At 44.6% G+C, this 20,882-nt stretch overlaps 1 protein-coding gene across 2 annotated transcripts in view; it reads left to right on the forward strand.

Moving 5' to 3' along the window:
- Positions 1–20,882, forward strand: part of GRAMD2B (GRAM domain containing 2B) — a 55,147-nt gene that overhangs the window by 24,725 nt on the left and 9,540 nt on the right. For both annotated transcript variants that reach the window (XM_090038474.1, XM_090038473.1), the window contains exons 2-9: positions 7,005–7,127; positions 10,152–10,230; positions 10,489–10,555; positions 11,971–12,074; positions 15,761–15,856; positions 16,829–16,900; positions 17,024–17,104; positions 17,733–17,844. In XM_090038474.1, the coding sequence (XP_089894600.1) occupies positions 7,005–7,127; positions 10,152–10,230; positions 10,489–10,555; positions 11,971–12,074; positions 15,761–15,856; positions 16,829–16,900; positions 17,024–17,104; positions 17,733–17,844 (734 nt within the window). The remainder of the gene's footprint in view (positions 1–7,004; positions 7,128–10,151; positions 10,231–10,488; positions 10,556–11,970; positions 12,075–15,760; positions 15,857–16,828; positions 16,901–17,023; positions 17,105–17,732; positions 17,845–20,882) is intronic.

The raw sequence follows: 20,882 nt of genomic DNA on the forward strand, positions 1-20,882 counted from the left end.
TTTAGCCTGGAAAAGCGCAGGCTCAGGGGTGATCTGATGGCCACCTATAAGTTTATCAGGGGTGACCACCAGGATCTGGGGGAATGTTTGTTCACCAGAGCGCCCCAAGGGATGACGAGGTCGAACGGTCACAAACTCCTGCAAGACCGTTTCAGGCTGGACATAAGGAAGAATTTCTTTACTGTCCGAGCCCCCAAGGTCTGGAACAGTCTGCCAGCAGAGGTGGTTCAAGCACCTACATTGAACACCCTTAAAAGTAAATTGGATGCTTATCTTGCTGGGATCCTATGACCCCAGCTGACTTCCTGCCCTTTGGGCAGGGGGCTGGACTCGATGATCTCCCAAGGTCCCTTCCAGCCCTAATGTCTATGAAATCTATGAAAACCCTGCACCATGCTTATAGGCTTGGCAGCGCTATGCTTGCTAGCACCACAGCCAAAAGGGACTTGGGGGTCATGATTGACCACAAGATGAATCTGAGCCACCAATGCAATTTCACAGCTGGTAAAGCAAGCAAAACTCTGGCTTGCATCCATAGATGCTTTTCAAGCAAATCCCAGGATGTCATCTTCCTGCTGTACTCGGCCTTGGTGAAGCTACAGCTGAGTACTGCATCCAGTTTTGGGCTCCTCAGTTTAAAAAGGATGTGGAAAAGCTTGAGAGAGTCCAGAGGAGAGCCACACACATGATCAGGGGGCAGGAGAACAGGCCCTATGATGAGAGGCTGAGAGCCATGGGACTCTTCAGCCTGGAAAAGCTCAGGCTCGGGGGGGTGGGAACTAGTGGCTGCCTGTAGGTAAATAAGGGTTGTATACATCAGGATCTGGGGGTACGCCTGTTGATGACAAGGTAAAACAGTCACACACTCCTCCAAGACTGTTTCAGGCTGGACATAAGGAAAAATTTCTTTACTGTCTGAGCCCCTAAGGCCTGGAACAGATTGCCTCCAGAGGTGGTGCAAGCACCTACCATGGACTCCTTTAAGAAACATTTGGATGATTATCTTGCTGGGAACCTTTGACCCTAGCTGACTTCCTGCCCCTGGGGCAGGGGGCTGGACTCTATGTTCTTCCAAGGTCCCTTCCAGCCCTAATGTCTGTGAAATCTGTGACACAAATTTGAGAAGGGGTGAGGTGGAAATTCTGACATGGGATAGGAAAAAGGGATATCTAGCCTTGCCAAAATAATCTCTGAGGTTTCCCCTCACAGAAATGTCAACTGAATTACAAGATGTTGGTTTGGATTTATTTGATGTGAAGGTTAAGGCTACTCTTCACCTCCTAAGTTGCTGATCTCAGTCTACTTTAGATCAGTATTGTTTGAAAACTGTTGTTCTGTGTGCTGAAACACTGCTAAGAAGTGTTTGTGCAGCTTTTGTATAAACTAATGTAGTAGTGCAGGCATAGGCAGTGGAAGGCCGGGGCTAATGGGGCTTAGCCCCCCACAGTTAATTTCATGGCTGCTGGCAACAGCAGCAACACCACGGTGCCGCCATCGCACAGCACCCAGTGCTGCTGGGTGTGCAGCCAGGCTAGCACCCCATGCACACTTAGCTCTGTGGAGCCCCACTGCTCCAGCGCCACCGCCACACCCCGCCACCGCAACACAGCAGCCAATGTCCTAGTTACATGCTCCTCTACAGCCACATACAACACCAGCATGTGCCAGGCCCACAACAGCCCTGCGGGAGGGAGGGACAGCAGTCAGGCAGGCATGCATCGCACTGCCCCCCCGCACCCAAAAGCAACACAGTAGAAGTATCTTTTGAGTTTTACTCAGCCCCCCAAATATTTTTCTCCTGCCGCCTATGAGTGTGGATGCCTGTTCTGTGAATAAATGGGATTCTAATTAGCAAGCGTCCAATTTACTATCTTTATGGCTTTTGTTCTTTACAAACATTAAATTTACTGGGTAACTATTTTTTGTCCTTTTCTAGTTTTTCAGATTAACCATTACATTTATTGTGCAAGGGACTTGGATGTATTTCCCTTCCTCCTTCTTCATGCTTTCACATTTCGCAATCCCCATGTAAATAAAGGCATGAAATTTGTCAGTTTTACTTGCATCCAATAATGTAGCCAGCTGCCGATCTAGCAAAGTTTTAAAAGAATATGCTCCTCATCAGATTTGCATGAGTTTGTCGCAGTGTCTCTTTCCTGACCTCAGTCAGCTCCTCCCCTTTTCTCAATCTCTTGGTCTCTTTATGCAATTCTTAATGGAAAATTGAGATTAAATCAACCTGGGAGATTATGCAAATATGTAAACAAGATCTTGTCTTGGAATGGAAATACAAAGTCCAACTTCTTTTTTTGATATGGATCAACTGTATTTTTGTAATGACTTCCTCAAGGTGTTGATGACATTGTCTGACTGTGTCTGCCTTGCTAATATAAATCTATTTGTAATAATATATAGATAATTAAAAATATTTTACTAAAAGGCCCTTTGTAAAGTAGTCATACAGGACAACTTTTATGGTAAACAGTAAATGGTGATGGACCGTACAGGAGTTGACAGACTCTTATTGTGCCCTTATTGGAAAATGTATGAAATTTCTCATACTATAATCACCAAAGTGTGCAGTGGTTTGCATCAAAGTGTTACCTTTACCAGTCTATAACTTAAGAAACAGAGGCAGAGGGGGGTGTAATGGTACAGTCACTCCCCACATCCAGGCCATGCCATGGGAGTAGCAGGTGAAGCAGGTAAGAATCCACCCCTCCCTTCCCCTCTATACCCAGTGGCACATGTTCCCCCCCTGGCTGCTGCTGCCACTGTCCCAGAGGCAAGGGGACCTTCAGTGCTACTCCAGTCCTATCCAGTTGTCCATCCACCCAGTCCTCCCAAAGCATTCCCCTGACAGTTCAGGAGCCAGCTCAGGGTATTGTGGGTTGGTGGTTTGGTTTGGGTTTTTTTTTCCTTTTAGCAGGGGGACAAGCCTGCCTGCTGTTAGTTTTCCCAGCTGAGCCCAAACAGATCCCCACTTCGCCTGGCTAAAGTGGGGCAGAAGCTCACCCTGCCCCCAGGACAGTCAGAGGGAGTATCAAGTGGGACAAGGGAAAATGGGAGGGTATGGGACATGCCACTGAGCACAGAGTGGGAGGGAGTGGGTGCTGGGGACAGGGAGGATTTGGGGACTTTAATTTAAAAAAAGGCTTTAATTTGGGTGGGGGGGGAAGTGCCCTGCAGCATGGTCAGTCAGCCACCCCTGCAGTGCCAGTTGCTGCTTTCCCACCCCCACTTAAAAAATCCTGAATCCGCCTGTGCTAAGAAGCATAGTAAGACTAAATTCTGTCCTTAATAAATCTCTCTTTTGAACTTTTTCATTTGTTTTTTTCCAGTACCCTGTCCTCACCCTCTCCCCTCTGTGCAATGGGAAAAGAGTCTTAAAAATGTGTTTTGAGTGGCCTCTCCAGCCTCTGATCTGTTAGCAAAGCGCAAGGGCAAACTTTTGGTGTTCATTTTACTGTTCACTTTTTAGCTTCCTATAACAATATAGCTTCATAATTTTGGTAGTAGTATATGTATTTGTAGAGAGAAAAATGGACTGACTTCACTCTGATACTTTAGTCTAATCCAATTAAAAATGCAGATTTTCTATATGGTTACCTCCATCACTTTATAACAGAAGCAGTGTCTTTCAGGTTGATTAAATTAATCAGCACTAAAAAAAAAGCGGGGGGGAGGGGAAACTCTCATAACGGTATTGTAGTAAGTAGGGACAAAACTCATGTCACACTGCATTGGACTCCATTGGGGATTACTACCAAGTAAATGCACTCTGCAACTGCTGAATGCCAAAAACATGATGTCCATACTCAGTATGCCTCTTGGTCTTGGGCATATTTATTAAGAGCCCAACATTAAAGCTACAAACAGCCACATTCATCCCAGGATAAATGATTTTATCCCAAGGCAAAGTATAATTGTTCAGATACCAGTGTCCATTGGCTTGGGATACAAAGTGATAACAGTTGTGTTTCAGGACATCGCAAAGCGTGTCTGAATGGTTATCCCAGGACTGCATCCTTGAATCAATGGCAAGAAAGCATCAGTGTAATCAAGCATTCGCTAGACCGTGATTAAAAGGGTGATATTTGTACATGCCAATCCTGGGATAGTTCTAGACCAAACACAGCCACTTAAGCTAGGAACAGACTTTGCATTTATCCCTGAACAAGTTGTGGCTGTGTGACACTTCCTTCCCTTTTGACATGGAGAGCATGGGAGAGAGCGGGGTATGTTTTCATTATAATGCTTCCTAGCATGGGCCAATAGCAAATGCCTGTTAAATGGGACATATTGATCTTAAGTAAAAGGACCGCCCATCAGGATCCTTTTCTCTCTCTCTCTCTCTCTCAGTCTTTTTGGGTATTACAATATTTTGCTATAAAGAATGTATTGATCACAAAGTACAGCATAAGATTCCCCTCCCACGTGGCCCCTTTGCCCAATTAACTTTCCCTACTGCTTGACATGGTTAAGAACTGAACATTGCCTCATTGAATCTAAAATGTATACCTCCACTTGTAGTGGAAACTGAGCTACAGACATCATGAATGACTGTCTCAATAGCAGTTCTCTCCTGCATTGCAGGAGTCTCAGTACAGTAGGTCATGTTGCTCAAGAGAGATCCAATCTGGGGTTGCTTTTTTGTACAAGCAACGGTTTCATGCCCTAAGGCTTATATTTTTATATTGAAGCATTTGCTACTCACCATTACAGGAGCTCTGCTTGCATTAAACTTCCCAAGTTGAATAGATTTTTTTTTAATAAAATGTTGCTTAATATGCAAATAAAGCAGCATGATCTGTTCCCCATCTGCTGCTTTTGAAAACATTATAACAAACGGCATTCAAACAACATTCTGACAAAACAAAGCAGCCATGATTCTTGAACTCTGCCAACACGCCCAAGTATAAAATGTAGGACATAAACTTATCTCAGGGAAAAACCTTTTTCTCAGAGCAATATATTTCCTTTTTACCATAGTGTTGAGAATCCTCAACCCTCCCCCCCTTGAAAGCACTATAAGACATTGTGTGAAGTGTTTCTACTTTATAATAGAAAACTTGAATTATTGAAGTACAAGGGGAATTCTTATGGTCTTTGATTACTTGGAAATATGTAGTCTGTTTTACTCTCTCCATTGCCTTAGGTCATATGCCTTGGGTCCTAACAAGATTTCATACAGTCTGCATTTTGCTGTATCCTAGGAAATTAAACCACTTTTCTGAAATGCATACCAGGGAAAGAGTTTAGTAAATATTTAACATACATAGAAAATTCTAATAGTTAGAAAAATGTGGGGGCTAGGAACTGAAACTTCATAATCTCCCCTACATTTTTGTAAAGGGCAAAATTTCTCCAAGCACTCTGACACAACAGTGATGGTACAATGTAAATACAAGAACTGATCTATGATGCCAGAGGACTGGAAGAGGGCCAACGTGGTTCCCATCTTCAAAAAGGGGAAGAAGGAGGATCCAGGAAACTATAAGCCAGTTAGTCTTACCTCGATCCTAGGCAAGCTGTTTGAGAAAATTATTCTGGCACATATCCACAAGGGCCCAGCAGGGGCAACCAACATGGGTTCATTGGCGGCAGGTCCTGTCAGACCAACCTGGTGGCCTTCTATGATCAGATCACCAAATCATTAGATGCAGGAGTAGCAGTAGACATAGTCTTCCTGGACTTTCAGAAGGCCTTCGACACTGTCTCTCACCCTGTTCTCATTAAGAAACTGGGGGACTGTGGTGTTGACACCCACACAGTCAATTGGGTCACCAACTGGCTGTAGGGCCGCACCCAGAGAATACTGGTGGATGGGTCATTTTCGACCTGGAGGGATGTGGGCAGTGGGGTTCCGCAGGGCTTGGTCCTCGGGCCCACACTGTTCAACATCTTCATCAGTGACTTGGACGAGGGGGTAAAAAGCACCCTGTTCAAATTTGCTGATGACACTAAGATGTGGGGGGATGTGGGCACACTAGAAGGGAGGAATAGGCTCCAATCGAACCTAGGCAGGCTACAGAGGTGGGCAGATGAGAATAGGATGGGATTCAACACCAACAAGTGCAAAGTGATGCACCTGGGGAGGAACAACCGACACTATAGCTACAGGCTGGGGAACTCCCTTCTTGTCAGTACAGAGGTGGAAAAGGATCTTGGAGTCATCATTGACTCCAAGATGAACATGGGCCGGCAGTGTGGGGATGCAGTCAGGAAGGCCAACCGTACCTTGTCATGCATCCACAGGAAGTGATGCTCCCCATCTATGCAGCACTGGTCAGGCTGCAGCTGGAGTACTGCATCCAGTTCTGGGCACCGCACTTCAAGAGGGATATGGACATCATGGAGAGGGTCCAGAGGAGGGCCACCCACATAGTCAGGGGGCAGCAGGGCAGGCCCTACAAGGAGAGGCTACAGGAACTGAACCTGTTCAGCCTCCTCAAGAGAAGGTTGAGGGGGGATCTAGTGGCCTGTTACAAACTAGTCAAGGGGGACCAGCAGGCACTTGGAAAGTCCCTGTTCCCCCGAGCACTGCCAGGAGTGACCAGGAATAATGGTCACAAGCTGGCAGAGGGTAGATTTACGCTAGATATCAGGAGGCGCTACTTCACAGTCAGGGCGGCTAGGATCTGGAGAAGAGAAGTGGTGCTGGCTTCTACCCTGGGGGTGTTTAAGAGGAGGTTAGATGAACACCTTGCTGCGGTCGTTTGACCCCAATAGTCTTTCCTGCCATGGCGGGGGTTCGGACTAGGTGATCTACTCAGGTCCCTTCCAACCCTAGAAACTATGAAACTATATTATAAATTCCTACATGAGATAAAGTAGTGTGTGTTGTCTTGTTAACAGTATATATTTTTGCATCGTTAATATTCATGGGAATTCCTCTCATTCAAGTCTCATATCGTAAATCCTACAATTTCTTGTTAAAATAGTATGCAGTGGCTTGCTTTTATTTATTTATTTATTTATTTATTTATTTATTTCCTTTGTAGCTCTGATGGAGAAAATGGTGCAGATGAAAGGAAGAAGGCTGGAAAATCACCCAGCATGCTACTGCACATCCCAGCCAGTGAGGCAGAATACTTTGATGACCAGAAAAAAATTGGTGTTGCTAGGTAAAGGCAGAAAACTGACAATTTTAGCAACAACAAAAATTGGAAAGACCCTCCCAAGAAATTAGTGAGAAACGGAATTATATATTAAGATCCTGATTGTATCCTGTCCTCCCTCAGTCTCTGCTTTCTTGTAGAGACAAGATTCAATGACAAATCCCAATAGGTGTGAATATCTTACGTTTTATCTTTTAGAAGCCCAAAAAATGTGGCATTGGAAGAATATTAAACACATGCTATGCTAATCCTAAAATCCCAGTCAGAGACCTAGGTGACCGGATCACAAATCTGGAATACAAGTCTAATAGCAAATCTGTTGGATGATCAATCCAACAACCACCCTAGAATCTCAGGCTTGCTCATATAGAAGCATGCACACAACTTTTGCCTTCATTTACATTTCCTCAAGAATTTTTACCAATGAAGCAATAATGCTTGTTGTCGACTGCACATTTCTCTGTCATAATGAATGTTTTCCTGATAGCCCTTGTGGAGTGTATTTATTGTGAGACCAAAGTGTCCCACTCGGGTGGAGGAATCTAGTCTCCTGCTACCACAGGTAACAATGTTACCTGCCACTTTTTTGCTTTCTTCTACTTTTTTCCAAGCAAAACATTTCATTTGCAGCCAGTTTATACCCAGTTATTCTTGCTGCAGCATTGTCCTTTTTATATTAAATAGTGGGTGCTTTTCCTTTTCCCTGTTATTACCCCCAACATGTATTTTGAGAGAGGTATCTCATCTTCTTGCAGCCTTTATTTTGCTAGTATAAATAAAGCAAGCTCTCCTCTCATCTTGTATGATAGGTTTTCCATTCTCCTGATCATCCTGATAGATCTTTTCTGCACCTGTTCTGGTTTGAATTTCTTTCTTAACGATGGGTGACCAGAACTATATATGGTAGCCCACGTGGAGTCTTCCAATGCTCTGTACAGTGTAATTGGCCCTTCCCTACCTCTGTTAAAATGTCTCAGCAGATATAGTAAAGACCCATATTTGTCTTTTTTATTAGCCTCCTCAAATAGGTGCATTAATCAGAGGATGAATATATCAACACATTTCTTCTATCGATTACTTCCAAAAGAGGTCTCAGTTCACAGCAGAGATTCTCATTTAATCTCCAAGTGCATGACTCTGCATTTTATACTGTGAAATTCTTCTATGCTGCCTGAGCCTAGCAGTAAATATTTCAAATGATATCTGAAAGAAATGCAGTAAACCTTTCCTTGAGCTAACCAGAGGGCTTGCCTCCTAGGTTTGATAGAAAATATACGAGACTCGTGGTAGCTTATAGACTTCAAGCAACAAATATTCGTTCCAGCTTTTAAAAGATGTTTTTTCATTGATCTCTAGACTAGTTACATTTTAAAACCTGAAGTTTGATGCCCCCTCATCCAGTTTTATTGAGGGTTACAAATGGAACAATGAGTTATTGAAAAATGAATGTGTGTCCGAGACTGGAAGTATTCATCCTGTTGGTAACAAGACTAATTAAATGAAATGAAGGCTGCATACATGCATTCAAATGAACTGGGAAAATTCTCCTGGGTTTCTTTTCCTGGTAGAAAAGCTTATCCACAGATGCCTGAACAGACATTTGAAGAGCAGAGTTCGCAGGGCTGAAGCTGCACAGCCAGGGGACCCCTAAGTACATATCTCTGTGCTCTACAGACTCCCTCAGTCTGCCTAGATTTCATAGATTTCATAGACATTAGGGCTGGAAGGGACCTTGGGAGATCATCGAGTCCAGCCCCCTGCCCAAAGGGCAGGAAGTCAGCTGGGGTCATAGGATCCCAGCAAGATAAGCATCCAATTTGCTCTTGAAGGTGTTCAATGTAGGTGCTTGAACCACCTCCGATAGCAGGCTGTTCCAGACCTTGGGGGCTTGGGCAAAAAAGAAATTCTTCCTTATTTCCAGCCTGAAACAGTCTTGTAGTAGTTTATGACCATTCAACCTCGTCATCCCTTGTGGCACTCTGGTGAACAAACGTTCCCCAGATCCTAGTGGTCACCCCTGATAAACTTGTAGGTGGCCGTCAGATCACCCCTGAGCCCGTGCTTTTCCAGGCTAAAGAGCCCCATGGCCTGTCGTCGTAAGGTCTGTTTGCCTGACCTCTGACCATGCGCGTGGCTCTTCTCTGGACTCTCTTAAGCTTCTCCACATCCTTTTTGAATTGTGGGGCCCAAACTGGACGCAGTACTCCAGCTGCAGCCTCACCAAGGCCGAGTACAAGGGGAGAATGACGTCCCAGGATTTGCTTGAGAAGCATCTATGGATGCAAGCCAGCGTTTTCGTCGCTTTACTAGCTACAGCATCACATTGCAGGCTCATGTTCATCTTGTGGTCAATGATGACCCCCAAGTTTCTTTCTTCCATAGTGCTAGCTAGCGTAGCACTGCCAAGCCTATAAGGATGCTGCAGGTTTTTTTTCCCAAGCTGGAGAACCTTGCATTTTTCAGTATTAAACACCATCAGGTTCTCATCCGCCCATTTGCTGAGCCTGTCCAGGTCAGCCTTGATCACCTGCCTGTCTTCTGGCATGGATGCTTTGCCCCAAAGTTTGGTGTCATCAGCGAACTTGGCCAGTCCGCTTCTGACTCCAATGTCCACATCATTAATGAAGATGTTGAACAAGATGGCAGCAATACATAGGGCAGCCTTGACTGGCTGACCCAGACTGCTCAGAGTCAGTTTGTGTGTCCCGCTGTAGTGCAATGTGGGATTGTGAAGGGGGCATGTTCTGCTCCCTGCTCAACTGGAACAGCAGAGTTCAGTCTGAGTAGTATACGCTGCCCTTGGGATGAAGGTGGGAAAAGATAGCAAAGCACCTTGGGATACTGAGAACTGTGCAGCAGCTGCTCTCCTGGAACTCATTCCTGGCTTATTTTTATCCTGAGAAGCCTTCTTTATGCTCTGGGATAAAGATTCTGAACATCTGTACAACTGTGGTTTCTAATGGGAGAGCAGCTATCTGAATATCTGTACGTGGCATAAGAATGATATTGGGGATGTTTTCTTCCATTTAGGACAAAGATCTGTGTAGAGAATCCCTTCTTGGCAGCAGACATCAAGAGAGATTCCAAGTCTGAAAGGAAAAAGCATCAGGTAATGCAGAGATTGTGCGCTCATGTGCACTTTTTTCAAAGTGTATAAATATTATGCTGTTGTGACTCAATAACAGCATTGCTCATTATAGTCTAAGGATACGGTTTGTATATGAAGCCTGGTCTCTTGATCAGTGGCTGAAATGCCCAAAATAGAGCTTTACAACAAACCAAGTGAGCAGGGGTGGAATTATCATTTAATGAATGAAGGAATAACTAATTGTATTGTGTGGTGTGTGTTTTTGTGTGTTAACTTCAGATTAAGTCAAATGCTCACTTTCACAAGCTTTTTCTGGAGGTCGCAACTGAAGAGCAACTAAAACAGAGTAAGTATTAAATCATCACTTTGTTTGCTGCTTAATCCAGTGGACAGTTGTATTCAGTGACAGGACAATTCAAGCTGTATATTACTTAAGATGTACTTACTAAATGAATACCCATTACATATACAATTAAGTCAAAAAGCCAAAACACAAACTAAGGCCTACTCCTACCTTTGCTTACAGAAATTTTACAGAATGAAACTTAGTTCCCTAGGTATATAATTTTTTAGGAGATATTATGAATCATGGTCTGTCTTGAGAATGATTTGCTTTTACAGTTAGAAGTAGCCAAGACTTGTCTTTTAACAACTAGTACCTACAGAGCGCATGAAGGTTAGATGTAAGAGGACTGGCTGGCTCACTTTGAAGACTTTCATGTTTATAAATGTATGCCAAGAAATAATCTCCACTCTCTTTGCATGTGTCCAGGCTCACAAATTGTCACACACATGGCTCCAGAGTGGCCCTGAATGTGTGCATTTGAAACACTGAATCTGAATGCAGGGTTAAGAGAAGTTGAATGTGGTTCTAGGATGTTGACTTGGAGGCACTAAGCCATGCAGGCCCACCCTCACCAGCTATTTATTCTACCTAATTTGAATGCATATGCATATGCAAAGCAGCTGCAAATAGGCAGGGCGTGCTCAAGAGGTGGTCTAGAGATTTCATGGTTTCAGAATTTAAATTTCAGGCTTGGATAGGAGGAATTGGAGATGGCTATAAGAATGCAAATGATAGCAATTGTGACAGAATTGTAAAAGAAGAAATAAAAGCTCACTTCCCATCATAAACTAGAAACTAAATTGGGGTGGCATATATGCTGCAAATGGCATGGGCATTTGTGTGTGATGTGCAGCAGGCAAGGAATACACAGGCAGCAGAGTTGCAGATAGAGCAGAAAACAGAGCAGGGAACACAAGGCAGGAAACAAAGTGGAGTAGCCAATTGGGCAGTGAAAGAGGGTCACGGCCGCACTTGGAGGGTGTAAGACTAATTTGTGGCACTCCTGCTGAACTTGCTGGCCCTCGCTAAACTAGACAAATGGGCAAGATTGACCACAAAGTAATGTTAAAATATAGTGTCCAAAAATATACTGTCTAAATAAGAGTCTCAATCTGGTCTTAGGCAAGTCTGAAGGAATATTTTTATTTAGGATTTCAGAGAGAGAGAGCAAAAGATTGGGAGGCAATGGCAGAGCAAGCCAAAAGATGGTGCACCAGCATTGCCAGGACAGGCCACCTGATTCCATGTCAGCCTTCAGGATAGGGGTGGGGGTTCTGTGACAGAAGTAATATGAAAAGATTCCATGACTTCAAAAGTTTTAATGCTCTACATCAGTGGTTTTCAAAATAGCTCCTGTTGGACTGCAACTAGTCTCAGTATTAATGCACTTCACCTCTCTGTATGTATATTGGTAGGTTTTACCTGTGCTCTGCAAAAAGAAATTCTGTACCAAGGAAAGTTATATGTATCTGAGAACTGGATTGGTTTCCATTCTAAAGTCTTTGGTAAAGACACTAAGGTTAGTAAAAAAAAAAAAAAAAAATTCTACAGTGCATTTTTTTTCTAGCATCTAGGTATTCACTAGAAACTCCTCCTCTCCTTATTGTGCAGAACTAAAATAAGCCTATCTTTGTGGTCTGTGTTTTGTTTTGTTTTGTTTTATTGAGTATTAATATAATAGTAACTTACAGCTCCAGTCAGAATTGGGGCTCTGTTGTACTATATATATGCAACCAGTACAAAGGAAGATGTGATCCCTGGCCCAAAGAACCAGCAGGGTAAAAAGACTGCTAAAAAAATAGACAAGAGGCAAGGATTTTTTTTAGGACGGTATGTTTTATTGGACCAACTATGCAGTTGGGATAAAGTTAGACAACATTTTGAATGCAGGACATTCTTCATCGGGTCTCTGATCGCAGGAATTGCAGTAAAATAGGGAGGAGATGAGGGCAAGGGTGGCACAATCAGCATGACGAGGGCTTCATTCCTTGTTCTGCTTCATGGAGTCTTGTGCTGGAGGGGCAAAAGGAGGCAAGACTGAGAAGCACAATGCATAGGGAGAGGATTTGTTTGGCAGATGAGTGGGAATACACAATCAATAGCAATTCGGTGACTGAATAAAAGCCGTGGTAATTGAATAAAGGGACTGAAGTCAGGGACAGAAGTATTCTCCCAGTGTCCCTTCCTGTTCTTCATGGGACGCTAGGAAGGAGAGAATGCTGGGATCTGCGTTCTGGATCATTATCTGTGCAACTCTTATTGTACTGCAAAGACTCCAATTAAGACTTGCACATTCAGAAAATGAGGCAGTTCATGTCCCAAAAGTTTAAAGTTTTCAATGTAAATCCTATCCAGCTTCTAATCCTTGGGACCCTGTTGAAACTAATGTTGCTGATCTTACTGTTTTTGCTTGGTCTTCTTGTGGGTATACTTTTTGCCCTGAGCTTGTTTGCGCAATTCCTTGAATGAAAACTAAATTCAGACACACACCTTTTACATAACTTCTAGGATACCTTAGCCACTTAACCAACAGAGGAAGCACATCCTGTCAAAAATCTCCAGGGAATTCCTCCTAATCTGAAGCAACATTAAGATGCCACATCCCCAAAGTCACCCTTAGCTTCCCCACTGCACCCTCAGAATGTGGGAACCTGGAAAATACACTATAGGAAATGTCACCTCTTTAAAAAAAAAAGGCACTAGACCTACATGACAGAGGTGTAACAGGGCATTTCTGCCCTGGGCAGCAGCAGCACAGCTGGCTGGCAGCTATGGTGGCTGCTATATTTGCATACACCATCCTCCAAGTGGGTACCCAGGACTGCTATTAGTTTAGCAATAGCTATTGCTATTGATCTGATCAGCTTCTTACCTTGAATGTCTCTTAAGTCCTCTAATGAATAGCCACAAGTGCTTCATGCTCTTTGGGCTCGTCTAGACATGCAGGTAAAAGTACAATAGGATCTGATGCATGATCCACACAGTCACGCTCAGTGCTGTAGTAAGTCCGGGGCGAGCAGGGCAACTGCCCTGGGCACCAAAGTGAAAGGGGCACCAACAGACACTGCCCAGCCGGGGAGGAGCATGAGACGGAGCTGTGAGCAGCTTGTTTTGGTGGGGAGATGCAGGGACAGGGGAAGGGCGGCCCCTGCCACTGCATGCACACCCAGGCAAGCATGGGGGTGGGGAGGTGTGCCCCCTGGATCTGTGCATGGGGCGAGGGCAGGCTGCTGCTGCAGGCTTTGCTCGGGGCACCAAACTTAGCTGCTACAGCACTGGTTGAGTTTCCTGGCACTGCAACACATGTATGGCAAGAAGCTTGCAAATTAGCTGATGCTGATGCAGTCTTCCAGTCACAGGGGTGCTCCAGGTGTCCCCACAGCTGGGAGATTGCACCACCTATGGTCTCCCAGCATCAGCTCTGAGCTCCCAGGCTCTGGGGTGCACATAGAGGCCCTCTGGCTGGGTGTTTGATCAGCTGAAGGGGCCCCTGGCTACACATTCATGGTGTGATAGTAAGGAGCTGCAAAGTTATTACGCTTATTTTGTGGAATAACTTTGTGGTTTATTCCTTTTATCACTCCATTAATTGTTTGAATGTGTGGCTGGGTGATGATTTAAGATGTGATTAACTGGTTAATCACATCTTAAGTGTAACATGTAGATGGGCCCTGAGTGAGTTCTGTTGAAGTGCATGTAATCAGGGTTGGATTGTGGTGAATGGAGAAGCCTTATTTGTGTTTATAAGTAGAAGAGATTTTATTACAGTGCTAGATAAGCCTCTAAACGCTTAGCAGATCAGTTTGAAGCACTGTTCCATGTGGATCCTTGCAATCCTTATTTGTGTTTGCTTCATATCGCAGAATATTATGGCACGCTACAGTTTCCCACTTTATTCTACTTCTCTGCATGACTTTGTTCTGGACCAGTGATTCTCAGCCAGGATGATGGTACCTACTGCTGTCAAACTAATCAACTTTACCTGCCTCAAAGTTTTCAGTTTTAGCTGTTAACCCGTTCTAACATGGCCAGAACCTCAGCTCAGCCGAAAAGGCTTGACCTCTTCAGTTTACAGACAGAGGTACCACATACCCATTGCTAAACTGAGCATTTGACAAAATATTATGTCCATCCTAAACAAAATATTGGTGAAATTGGAGGGTTAACCTGGAAGAGAATACGAAGGTAGAATGAAATATTTAGATAAAGGCTTCATACCCCTCGTTAGCTTTTGCTTATTTTATGTCTTTAATAAGACCCACTATGCAAAGCAGCAGTGTCCTGAAATGGTATATTACCCTGCAGTAGTATCTGGTTTCATTTGTTCTATGAAAGGTCACTTACTGACCCATCTCTTATCATTCTAACAGGATGGCTATATACCCTAAACAATCATATATGCCTGTCTTCCTACTCACTGCCCTGCCCCTCTCCCCCCACCCCAAATAACACAGAATAATATAGGTTTTTAAAATGGGGCCCATACAAAACTCCTGGATCAAAATACCCTAAAATTCAACAAGCTGATCACTAATGAAATTACATCTAACAATAAAGTAGGGAGGAAAAAAATGAGGTCATACTGACTTGTGATAGATTTGGCAGGTGCGTAATGAAAAGGTAGATGATATCCATGAGGATTATCTTAAAGTATATTAAGCATGGGTATGTTGTATGATCCTTTTAATAATGATCAAAGAACTGAACTGTTTACTGAGCTGTTTCCTGTAAGCTAGTTTCTTTACAAATGGTGGGACACAATAATTTCAGTGTGCTCATTCTTTTGACCTGCATCTCTGTAGTTTTGGAGCATTTATTTCATAAATAAGGAAGTTTTGGAGTGGAACCTCACTTATGCGGCATTACTTGCTGAATGGCTGTTTTGCAAAAATGGAACTAATTCAGACTATGTCTTAAAACTACTTTCCAAAGGAGGGAAGAAATTTTTTTAGCTAATTGATAAACCAGCTAATGAAAAAGCAAAAAAAGATCTAAAAATCAGGGTTTCCCCACATCAACACACATCCTCTGAAATGATCAAAAGAGGGACCTGGAAGATAATGAGAACAGATAACATTTCAGCATTTTTGATTTTTTTTCCTGTTAATAAAATAATTTTTATACAACTGACTATTTGTAAATGACCACAAATACTATTGAAGTATTACATTGTTCAGTGCTCTTAATATAATGATCTCCTTTCAGATTAGTATACCTGTGGTCTCAGTAACGTTGATAAAGAAAACCAAAACTGCCCTTCTGGTGCCAAATGCGTTGATCATAGCTACTGTCACTGAGCGGGTAAGTTTGTGCAGCATAGTTATCTTCCTCCTCAATTTCTTCTTCTGTTTATAGCCAGTGTCCATTAGGGTAGACTCGGGAAGATCCGGTGTTCATATATAACATGTAACCAGGTCTCCCCTCAATGTGAGCGATCATCACAGCCATGCAAAATCAAACTCTGCAGGATTTGGCTTCTGGACCCTCTAAAGAGAACTGCACCTTTACCCCCTGTGTGGGTAGAAGAACAGAACAACTTTCATTGCCACCTTCTTTCTCTTCTTCCCTGGGATCTCCTTCAGGTTGGAGCTCTGTAGTTAGCAGAAGAGGGAGAAGGGATTAAAGAGCATCAGGGTACCAGCACCTTTCTAAGGATTCATTCCCTGCTTATTGCTGAGATTTATTTCAGAGCAATCTGGGAGGCAGTTGAACAGCTGGGGAGGCAAACTGTCACAACCTGGATTAGTAGCCAGGTCTGCAACATCTGTGGTTCTCCTTTGTTACCAGTTGGATAGGAGGCTACCATCTATTTCAGCTGAGTTGCGTTTGATAAGCAGCCCACACTAGTATTCATCCATTTTTTTAAAATGGTGTTTATAATTTTAAAAAAAACAAAACTTGAGTATCTCAAACAACATCTGCAATGAAAGGGGGCTGTTTTTTAAATATAACGATGCAGAGGGAGAGTAATCTCATCTTACTGAAGCATATTCCCTGTCTTCTTTCAAAGTCTCATCTAAGGCTTGGCAAACCACCCTAGTTTTGCCCAGGTATGAGCTTCAGGATTGGCAGATTGTATGTTGTCTTGTCCCTGATCCTTTATGCTCTTTTAAAGTGAGTCCTTTACCTCACCATTTGTGGGCCTTTGTTTACCAATTCACGGGAGTCACTAAACCAACAGATACACCCCACTTAAGCACACAAGTTTCACCTTTCTCTATAAAATGTTTCCTTAAAAAATAAACCAACTTTGTGAATGATTTTGTTTTTCAGTACATATTTGTCTCCTTACTCTCAAGAGACAGGACCTACAAATTATTAAAATCTGTCTGTAGGCATCTAGAGGTTAGTATTAACAGAGCAAAGCTATGTTGCTCAGTTGTGTTCATTACAACTGCTTTGTTAAGGATTTAGTAAGTAGATAACTGGATCTTATCTTTCGCTTTTATTTTTTGAAATGGCTGTCAGGGCACAAGTGTTGGCAACAGTCCTAATCCATCTTCTGCTGAAAACAGCTTCAGGGCTGATCATCCTACTACTCTGCCTTTGGTAAGAAAGCTGATTTTTTTTTTTTCCTGATAAGTTTTCATTCAGTGTAAGTCCAAAAGATACAAACTTTTGTACAATGTCCCACATGGAAGGAAAACTCCCCACATCAAGTTTTTGTGGGGTTTTCTTAAACCCCAATAGCAACTAGCAATAGCTTCCTGGGTATTAGCTGGATGTACAGAGCAAGGCATGAATACATGCAGTGTCTGCACTTGTTCTGAGTATACAGTCCATTCATGTTATGCATGGAAATAGAAACATCTAGCAATGAAGAAAGATCCAACACCCAGTCTTTCATAATATTCTGTGCTAACTTGCAGAGGAAGCAACGTGCTGCAGTTGTCAGAGATGACAGCCCAGCAGGCTTCTCCAAGCTTTGCTTACAGTCCATCCCCTATATATTAGTTCAGCTGACTGGTGAAAACAGAGTTGATATTTACTGCTTGACATATAAACTTCACCCAGAACTTAAGCTTTATAGTCATACTTCATGATATAAGGAGTTGTTATTTCAGAGTCTGCTACACTAGGTACAGTTTGGAGCGGGGAGGTGGGAGAAGAGATGGGGAATAATCTATATAATTTCTTGGGCCTTTTCTGGCTCTCCTGATGACCCTTTTTCCTTCAGGATTTCAATGAAGACTACTCAGATTTGGATGGCATAGTACGTCATCGGAGACGAGAGTTGGAAGAGTCTAGCAGTAGTGGTTCTCAGACCCCTGAATTGGAACACTTCCAAGGTTAGCATAATTGCAAAGCCTGAAGTATGATTGTTATAATATGAAAGTATGAGTGTTTGGGAGGAGGCAGGAAGAAGTCTTGATTATTCTCTCAGGTCTCTCAGTTTTCATTTCAATCTAGGTCTCTGACTGCATTGTGGTTCTTGTGGCAGGACACTTGTGTGCCTGCCACTTTAAGGGCCTGGAGCTGGCAGCCGCCAGGTGCCTGATGAGGACGGCCATTTTGGGAGCTGGGGCTGCCCGTATAAACAGGGCAGTTCTGCTGCTGGAGGCCAGGCCACAAGGGTCAGCTTTAGGTTTCCCGTAAACTCAAGCAGATATGGCTGAGGTTTTGAACCACTCTGGGTGCATCTACATGAGATGCTTAACTGTGCTGTAGCATAGTTTACTGTGCAGGAAGCATGCACATCTGCATGTACACATGCTTACTGTGCAGTAAAAAACCCTACTCTTAAGTAAATTTGATACTTACATTTCCAGGTATCAAATTTAAGTGCAGTTAGTTACTGCACAGTAACTCAAGTGTAGACTCGACCTGGGAGCAAATTTGCTCCCAGGTTAGCCCTGCCACTAGGGGGCCGGCCTGAGGCTAGCCCCAAGGGTTTGAGCTAGAGCCTCTCCTGCCCCAGGGCTGGGCTTCCTCTATAGCAGTCTCTGCCTTTTAAGCCTTTAAAAGCCTGCAGGCATTTTGAACCCTGGGGCACACCAGCAGGGAGCTTGAGGCTACTCGAGGCCCCTGTGTCCCCTTGGGCAGGCCACAGGCCACTTGGCCCCATCTGCCTGCAGCGCAGCGCTGCTGCCTGGCACTGCAGTGCCATGCAGCTGCAAGGCCCACATCATCCAGGCCTCCAGGCTGCTGCAGTTTCCAACCAGGCCCACCAGGCTGGGCCCCTACACTGGGTGCTGCAGGCAGATGGCAGCACAGGGACAGCTGCGCAGAGGCCCAGAGAACCAGCGCAAGACCCATGTTGGTCTCATCATTGCTGCTGCCTATATGCATGCCCATGTCTGCCACCCAGGGCCCCAGCTGCTCACAGGAGGAAACTGGCAACCTGATGGCACTGTGGGGCAAGGCAGAGGTACAGCACCGGTCTAAGCAGGTCGGGTGCTCCAATGTCCATGTCTGATGGGATATCAGGCCGGATGCAGGAGCACAGGCATAACCAGTCAGCATGGCAGTGCTGCATATAGATCGAGGCCTTGTGGACACAGTAGATTGCCATCACCAACCATAGTTGTCTGTCAGGGAGTGCCTACAAGTCCATACCCTTTATGCAGCAACTAAAAGACATCCCCATGCCCCAGGACTGTGCTGTCTACAGCAGCACAGGCAGCCTGCCTGAGCCCCTACCCTGGCCTAGCACCCACAGTGATGCATCACCAGGGGAGGGCCCCCCAGATGTCCAGCAGCCTATCCCACCAAGCTCCCTGGCTGCAATGTCCACCAGCAGCTTGGGGAGCCTGGACCTGCTGCGCCAATTCCTCAGCCCTAGGGACAGCCACAAGACACAGCTGCCCATAACACTGCCAGCCACGAGCAGCTCCTCCCCAGAGGAGGGCCCCAGCCAGGCACTCACCCGCTGTGTCCTGCCATCCAAAGACGCCACCTGGAGCTGCACACTGTCCAACTGGAGCCACCAGTCACACTAGCCCCAGCCCCATGGCTCTCAGCCTGTCATTGTAAGGTCTGTTTTCCTGACCTCTGATCATGTATGTGGCTCTTCTCTGGACTCTCTCAAGCTTCTCCACAGCCTTTTTTGAATTGTGGGGCCCAAAACTGAACGCAGTACTCCAGCTGTGGCCTCACCAAGGAAAAATGAAAAATGACCAAGTACAAAGGAAAAATGATGTCCCGGGATTTGCTCGAGAAGCATCTATGGATGCAAGCCAACATTTTGGTCGCTTTACTAGCCGCAGCATCGCATTGAAGGCTCATGTTCATCTTGTGGTCAGTGATGACTCTCAAGTCTCTTTCTTCCGTAGTGCTAGCCAGTGTAGCACTGCTGAACCTATAAGGATGCTGCAGGTTTTTTCTCCCAAGGTGGAGAACCTTGCATTTTTCAGTGTTAAACACCATCAGGTTCTCATCCGCCCATTTGCTGAGCCTGTCCAGATCATCCTGGATCGCCCTCCTGTCTTCAGGTGTGGATACTTTGCCCCAAAATTTGGTGTCATCAGCAAACTTGGCCAGTCCACTTCTGACTCCAATGTCCACATCATCAACGAAGATGTTGAACAGTACGGGTCCAAGGACAGAGCCTTGGAGGACCCCACTGGTCACAGCGCACCATGACATTTGACTTCCATCAGTTACCACCCTCTGGGTCCAACCACAGAGCCAATTTCCCAGCCAGTGCATCGTGATGGACCCAAGGCCACAATTAGCCAGTTTCGCCAAGAGGTGATCATGGGATATCAGACTGAAGGCTTTTTTGAAGTCAAGATATGACATCAATCTCTTCTCCTTTGTCCAGGTGATAGGTCACCTGGTCATAAAAGAAAATGAGATTGGTAAAGCAAGACCTACTCGCAACAAGGTGGAGGTGGCCATCAGCATGGCAGGCCAGCAGGAGGCCAGGGTGCTGATCGTCACTGGCAGGGGCAGGGACTAGGGCAGCCATAGCATGGGGAGGCAAAGGCAGCAAGGAGAGAGCTGTTGCGTGCTATCCCTGTACTGGCCACACTGCTCCTGGCCAGGGAAGTGGTTGGCCAGAGAGCAGCAAGCAGGGCTACCTTTTGAAGAGGGCTGCTTGCAGCTGCAGCGAGAGCCTGGAGCAGATTGATGGCAAATCTGCACCCATTTCTCTGCACATGTAGATGCTTGCCTGGCACCATTTACTTTTGAGTAAACTGGTACTGCAGCAAATGCATGTATATACTTTAATAGTGCTAAATCAGATGTCAGTGATGCTATGTTGCATATACGTATTGGTGTTCAAAACATGTAAGAAAATAGAGCAGTAGGTCTATGTCACCTGCTCCCAAAGTACATGGTTGAGAGAGACTGAAAGCTGGAAACCAAATATATGACTTAAATA

This window comes from Crocodylus siamensis, chromosome 3 (assembly GCF_052110815.1).
Source record: "Crocodylus siamensis isolate JL-2025a chromosome 3, ASM5211081v1, whole genome shotgun sequence".
NCBI lineage: Eukaryota > Metazoa > Chordata > Crocodylia > Crocodylidae > Crocodylus > Crocodylus siamensis.